This window comes from Mus caroli, unplaced genomic scaffold (genome assembly GCF_978045245.1).
Source record: "Mus caroli unplaced genomic scaffold, Mus_caroli_1 scaffold_7, whole genome shotgun sequence".
NCBI lineage: Eukaryota > Metazoa > Chordata > Mammalia > Rodentia > Muridae > Mus > Mus caroli.
The window spans coordinates 16,707,425-16,714,629 of NW_028227262.1; the positions used below are offsets into that span (position 1 = coordinate 16,707,425).

A 7,205-nucleotide genomic window follows, 5' to 3' on the forward strand; every position below is an offset into this window, starting at 1 on the left:
GTGTGGGTCTACATATAGATGGTGAGAATGAGGCTGAAGATGGATTTAAAGATAAGATAATGCAATACATCTCGATTAGTAATCTGTGTTTTATAAAACAAAGTATCTTATTTTAGGAATTATATTTTAATTATCTTGCTATGGAAATTGTAATGTACAAATTAAATTGAGTGCACATTAGCCCCTCATCTCCACTCTCTCCAGCTGTCACCTTCCTATATGACTCAGAAGCATCAGACCCTCTCCCAAGACATGCATCCCTAGGCCAGTGCACGCAACCTAGAAAGGTTGACCAAATGTTTTGGAAAGGGAAGAATCATTACTGTATTTTTTTTTTCATTACTAACCTCTTACCTGCCAAATAAATGTTTTCTTTGAGAAACTGTATATGATGGTTTCTTCTTTCCATCTAGAGGAAGGTGATTGACAGAATACTCTGAGTCTGTTGATAAAACTGTCTAAACTCTGATGCCAAGTTCCAAAAAGCACCAGGTATACCCAGGTGTGCTTTCTTGAGTACCTCTGGACACATATACCAGCTAAAAACTTGTATCTGTGTTGACTTCTAAGAATGCTTTACAGAGTTTATCAAGTGGACCACGTGCTACTTTTTAGGTAGATTCTCCTAGTAGAATCTCACTCTACCCCATTAACAGTTGTATACATGGCAAAACCCTTCTCTCATTTTAGACAAAGGTAAGATACTGTCTATCTGTATCCTTTCAGAGCCTTACACTTGGTCTTCAAAGAAAAAAATTATCTGAAATTTTGTTAAACCCATTTGAGCAACATAAACAGGCAATTCATTTGACTCCTGGTATACCAAGACTTTTTTTGACAGTTGTTCTAGTTATTCTTTGGTTTGTTTTTATCTTTGTTATAATGAAGGCATTTCATTCTCAGGGACTAAGGAACCTCTAATCACTCTCACTGTAAACCTAATCTCTACTCTTGGCCACTGTGGAGCCTGCCCTTCTATCTTAGGCTCGCTCCATCTTAAGCTTATTGTAGGGAAGAGCTGTGTTAAAATATTCTGATAGAATAACTTAAAGGAGACAAGCTTTATTTTAGATCACAGTCCAACACGCAGTCCATCAAGGCAGGAGAAATAGAGTGGCAGGAGTTTGAGCAGGTGGTCCCATCAGAGTCTCACCTGGGAAAAAAAGAGCTGAATTTAATTGCTATTCAGTTCCCTTTCTCCATGCACAGTCCAGAGTTCCCTGTCCCAGAAATGGTCCTACCCATACTTAGGATAGTTCCTCACACATCCATTGATATCAAGCTAAGCCCCACAGCCATAACCAGAAGTCTGTCTGCCAGGTCAAACTGACCATTAATACCAAATATATTCCCTGAGAAGTGTGAGAAAAATCTGTTTTAAAAATGAAGGCAGTATTTAAAGTGAGCAAAAATCTACAAAGAAGCACGAAAAAAGAGTCTTTGTAAATGTTCTCTAAACACGGGAGATGATTTTGACACATCAGTTTGCAGTCCTGGCCTTCAGCATTACTCCTTGGGTTAGGATTCACCCTCAAACACTCAAGTTCTCTTATGACTAAAAACATTCCAAAAGACCCACGACTTTAATATAGTGTCTGTCAAAGGAAAGGTTACTAAGGTCAGTATCTAAGAGAAAGAACAAGATGAGGCATTATTTCTTTACTCAGGAACCTCTTGCTATTGAAAGGACATGATAGTGTCATAGGTCAGGAACAGTTCTGTCGGGCGCCAATGGCCACTGCAACCATTGGGAGTCTTAAATATGTGTGTGGAAATGGTTGGGGAGACAGAAGAGAAACATGAAGTTCAAGGAATTATTTCACTGGAATATCTCACACATCACATGTATGCACACACATGAATAGGAGTGTGCAATTCCAATAGAATAATGAGATGGGTTAGTGGAAAGAGGTGATCATCCACAGATGCAGTAGTTCTGTTATTCATTCTGTACTTCCCATTTCATATGCTTTAGATCATAAGTGCTTTCTCACTATTCCTTGGTGCAACATACCATGTATTAGCTTAATATATCATGAAATCAATGATCGTCTGTTTTCTGATTTTTACATTTCATTTTTATGTGTATGAGTATTTGCCTGCAAGGGTGTATGTGCACTATGCCTACTCCAGTTACCTCTAGGGCCAAAGGGGATATCAGATGCCTGCGGTACTGGGGCCATGGACAGATGTGAGCTACTATGTGCTGCTGAGATCAGGACCTGAATCCTCTGCATGAGTAGCCAGTGCTCTTAACAGTTAAGCCATCTCTCCAGCCAAGTTTTCTGATTTAACTGTACTTATCCTAACACTTCAGCAATAGCATCAACATTGACCATGTTACCTGTCCAAACATTTTATAATAATATGCATTATATGTAGATATACAATAACAACTTCCCCAACACATATAGTTCAACCATTTGATTTTGTTTTTAAAAAAGTGTAACAGGTACTTGAACATAGGATTATAAACTATAGTTATTCAGACTTTTATAAATGTAAATACTCTTTCAGGTATTTACTCATAATATATGATATAGTTTATACTTCTCAATGTTTTCTTTATAGAGAGTTTCCTCTTTAATGTAGTTATAAAATAAAAGTTTTTCCATATAATTGGACTTGTTTTCTTACTTAAAACATTTTTTTTAATCTCATGATTTGGTCACTTTCAAACCATGCCTACAAATGATGCATCTTTCTCTGGTGGCCTTTATACTACCTTCAGATTATTTCTAAAGCGTCAGTAACTTCTAGGTCTCTTGATTTCCATACCATGAAGCCTAGCCCCTTCCAAATCCTGGGACTAGAAGTAATTCCTTTGCATTCAAGGCTGGCAGGTGCTGTGAAGAAGACATAATAAACTCTCAGAATATTGACGGTGTACTCCATACTACTGAAATTAAAAACGTTTTGAGGACACTCACAGGAAACGTATATTGAGATGGGCTCTAATGTGGCTCAAGATGGCCCTATATCCCCTACATACACTTCAGTGGGTTCAAACTAGAACTCTTCCGACTCAGTCTCTCGAGTATTAGAATTACAGGTAACACAGTGCCTAGTGTTTTCCCTAGAGCTCTCAAATTAATTACAGCTATCAAGATAGAGGTGCATCATATTAAAACTACAAAATAATACAGTCTATTTCATAGTGAATTAACTTTTATGATACAGGATAGCTATTAATGAAAAGAAGAGTATCACTGTTTTGTCCACTCCACCTTGACATATAAGTTTAAGATTTCACCATGGAAGATAAAGAAAGAATGTAAAAGACAGGAGGAAGAAGGGTGCTATGAAATGAAAACTTTAAATATTATACAGCTGTTGCACACAAGAGCTCACAGAAGCTGTGATGACGTACATTAGACCAGTACCATATCAAGCCAGTTCAATGACTCCATCATGGAATAAGGTGGGGGCTTGGGAGTCCTGAGGCCCCACCCTGAGCTAAGGAGCTATAAGCAGATGGCTACTGTCCCCTTTCTTTAGAAATATGGATGATTCAACTTAGTGGATTAAAAAAATACAGAATTAAAGCAGGATATCATATAGAGAAATAATGTAGGAGCCAGCTAGAGTGTCAACACTGAACATAAGTCTTCAGGCACTGAACAGATTATTGTTAAAAACAGTGTCTTTCAATGTTCTGGAAGTTTGCCAAGTAGCTAGGGTAGCTGGCCAGCGAACCCCAGGGATCTGACTCTGTCTCTCCTTAGCACTGGGATTGCAATCATGCTACCAAACCTGGCTTACTAGGCTCTGGGGATCAAATTTGGGTCTTCAGGCTTTTAAAGAATGTACTTTACAGACTAAAGTAAGTTTCCAGTTCTTTCTCTTTGTGGTCGCTCTTTCTGCCCTATTACAATTGGAATTTTCTGATACTTTAAAACATCAGGTATATTTCTTTATTAATAAAAAACTGACTAATTTTTCCTTCAGAGCACTTATTTAGCCAAACTATTTTAGCACCTGGAAGCTTAGACAAAATGCCTTGGGACTTTTCTGACATTTAAAATGTTATCTGGCAAATATGAAGCCTATTGCTGGCACAGCTCAGTAAACCTAGTAATCAAAAGGTGATGGCAGAGAGATCATAAGTTTTGAGCTAGCCTGGAATATACAGCAATTTCCAGAGAAGCCCTATTGAGAGAGAAAAAGAGAGGGGGTGGGGCAAAAAATAAACAAACAACAGAAGTGAGACATTCAGGTTCACAGGCTTTCCCAGAATTAAACTAATGAGGAGACACACATTATTTCCTTCTAAAATTTTTATTCTTAACCAGTGGATTCTTTTGCTTTTGTTTCTTTGGGGCAGTGTTTTTATCATGTGGCTCAGGCTGTCCTTGAACATATGATAGTTCCAATTCAACTTCCAGAGTACTGGAAAAACATCTGTGTGCTACTATGTCTGGCTCTCACTGGATTCTTCAGTTATCTTTGAATATCAGGAAATTTTTCTGAGAAGAGCTTGGAAACTAGCAATTTTCAAAGAAAGCCAGCAGAGGGAGTTTTAAAACAGCATGCACTGTCTTAATATGTGCTCACAGGAACGAATAACAGAGACAATTCCATGCGAAGCCTGTAACAATATATATTCATCTTACATGAGTTTAGAAAGGATACAATTACATTTATATGTAAGAAAAATCACAAGTAGAGATGAAAATCATTTCTAAGCTACAATAGGCAGAATAGTTCCATATTAATATATATATTAATATTATCAAGCAATAACAGCTGAGTGTATGATTTAGATTTTAATACAACAAGACTTTTGGTCATTTGACTGGTGGTAGACATAATTACCTGGAGAGCTTTTAAAAACAAAATATTTTAAGTAGATTTTAATGGGAGAAAATCATATACATGATTTAGAAGAGGTCACGTTAGATTAGTAACAAAAACAAACGAAGCCTCGCTTTTCCTGTACCTATCCCCATTTATTTTCTCTAGAAATAACCACTTTTAGCTTTTAGATGTTTCTGCATTAAGTTTCCTAATCATAGATTATGTTGCTTTTTATATATTGGACCTTTATTTATTTTATTTTATTATTATTATTTTTGTAGTGCTGGGTATCAAACTTAAGAGGCTCAAGAATGATAGGTCCACAAGGTAAGTCTACATGATAAATCTACAACTTAACCAAACTTCCTGTCCTCAGGAATCGATCTTAATGTACTTTGTATCTTTATACATATATCTTTTTCAACTTCCAGCCTCCCAATGTTCATAACTATTTCTTGTTAAGTAAGAACTTATATTACAGGTACAGTACTATTCACATGAGGTATGGCAGAATAATTTTTGATTATCTTATTTTTCTTGGGGTTTCTCAATACTTGCTTTAATTTCAAAACAAAATACAATTACTAATTCACCCCAGGCTTGGAAAAAACTCCAGCATACATTCACACACACCAGATATTAGCTCCTTTTCAGACACTGAGAAAATTCCATCTTTGGACATTTACTATTTAGGTCATGTGGTTTCCACCTCCATTTAGCAGTTAGAAACATGGCTGTCCATAATCAACGAAATCTCCTTTCTGTTCACAAATTACACATTTTACCCTCTCACTCCACAAAGGGCATCATCATTCCATTTAGTTTCTTGTCCCTCGACTTGTCAAATGTATTTCCGAAAAAAAAAAAAAAAAGTTTGTAACATCTGCATTTTACTCTGTAACTAAAATTAAGTATTCTCATTCTTTTTAAAGTAGAAAGCCACATTTGGTCTATTTGCATTACTACCAGGGAATATTCAATTCCTGTGAGGCAACTAGACTTTCTTTCCTTTGGAACCAAGGACTCTTTAAAAGGAACATCTTCACATAGTCCCACAATTTTTTTCAAAATCCTGCTGGCATATTTGGGGAGTAGGTTTTCCTGTAGTCTGACTTTGACCCAGATTCAATATATCCTCTTGTGGGAGGAAGAGAGATGCAATGCTTTTTAAATCACATTCTTGACATAACAGGCTTCTTATTCAATGTCTAGCTTACAGTCCAGTATTCTCAAAGATTAATTCAGAACGTAAGTTTGATGTAAATCTGTGTTCTTGAAAACCTCAGCCTTCCTTTCTCATAATGCATCTTGTGCCCTTTGTCACATCCTAAGACGTGCCAGGAATTTACAGACGAGTGGTTCCTTGGATACTTCCTTGGATCGCAACTCTGATGCTCGAACAACATCCTTGCTCTTAATTAACCCAGCTAGCTTTCCCACCTTCAAATCCCTGATAGGAGAGGCTGGGAGCGGACCGCCTGTGCGCAAGCCAGCTCTCGCGAGATTGCACGTTCTTCTCGCGCTTCTTGAAGGTGCCGCGGGGCGGCCTGGGAAGCGGCCATCTTGCGGTCCCGAGTGGCGGGCAACGCAGACAAGGCTCTAAATGTGTACCTGCAGGCGGATGTTGAGGATCACGGAGCCCGCGATGTAGAAGTACGGGAAGTTCATGCGCAGCTGCCAGGCCAACTCGAAGAAGGCGAGCAGGGTGCGGGACAGCCCCTTGCAGAAGACACCGTACGGGGTGGCGGCCGCAGGGCCCACTGCCCTGAGCGCTAGGGCGGACGGGGCGTCGGCGGGACCCATGGCGTTGTCCCACCAGGCCGAGGGTCTCCGAAGCTCCGCGCAGTTCCCGAGCCAGATGAGCCGTGGCCGGGACGAAGCGGCCACCGCTTTCGCCGCCACCGCCAGCGGCCGCCGCTCCCTCCCTGGTGGCGCGGGGCGGCGTGGGCTCCGCCTCTTCCTGTCAGCTTCCTGCTGCTGGCAGTTATGTAACTGCTAGGGACAGCGGATCTCCGTGCCGCTGTCCCTTTAAAGGGCAGAGCTCCGTGAGCTGATGTAATTTAGCCAACATTTAGTACACATTTTGCAAGGATCAAAGGTCGAGGAAAATAACTGTGTCTGCTCAATATTCATGTAACATTCACTGAGACACTAAGACACAGTGATCTGTCACCGTATGTAAGTGTATACGGGCATAGAGTCTGCATTTGTAACACACCATAACTGAAAACGTCATCGTATGAGGTTATGAGTTTACCTGTGTATTAGGACTATTTATATTGAAAGTGACAAATTAAGCAAAAAAAAAAAAAAAAAATCACGCACTTTTGGGTAGAGCATGTGTATGAACATGTATATATAGAGAGAGCTCCAGAAAGAGAGAGAGAGGCAAAGAGTTGTGTCAACAC

The 7,205-nt window shown here is 39.3% G+C and overlaps 1 protein-coding gene across 2 annotated transcripts; it reads right to left on the reverse strand.

Annotated features, from left to right (window-relative positions):
* Nucleotides 1–1,046: 1,046 nt before the first annotated feature.
* Smim10l1 (small integral membrane protein 10 like 1) lies at nucleotides 1,047–6,765 on the reverse strand. Of its 2 annotated transcripts, XM_029478375.2 has the most exons (3): nucleotides 6,409–6,764; nucleotides 2,779–2,846; nucleotides 1,047–1,153 (listed from the first exon to the last, which is right to left on the reverse strand). In XM_029478375.2, the coding sequence occupies exons 1-2, from the start codon at nucleotides 6,598–6,600 to the stop codon at nucleotides 2,787–2,789; spliced, it is 252 nt and encodes an 83-aa protein (XP_029334235.1). In that variant the 5' UTR covers nucleotides 6,601–6,764; the 3' UTR covers nucleotides 1,047–1,153; nucleotides 2,779–2,786. The 2 variants fall into 2 exon arrangements, with proteins under 2 accessions (XP_029334235.1, XP_021020145.1); XM_021164486.3 differs by lacking the exons at nucleotides 1,047–1,153; nucleotides 2,779–2,846 and adding an exon at nucleotides 2,853–4,149 and having other exon boundaries at nucleotides 6,409–6,765.
* Nucleotides 6,766–7,205: the final 440 nt, after the last annotated feature.

Bases quoted from the DNA above. Each gene is read 5' to 3' on its own strand.
- Smim10l1 (XM_021164486.3), bottom strand. From the start codon at position 6,600: ATGGGTCCCGCCGACGCCCCGTCCGCCCTAGCGCTCAGGGCAGTGGGC. The intron at 4,150-6,408 runs GTACACATTTAG...CTCTCTCAATAG, and splicing joins TCCTCAACATCCGCCTGCAG to GGCTTCTCTGGAAATTGCTG.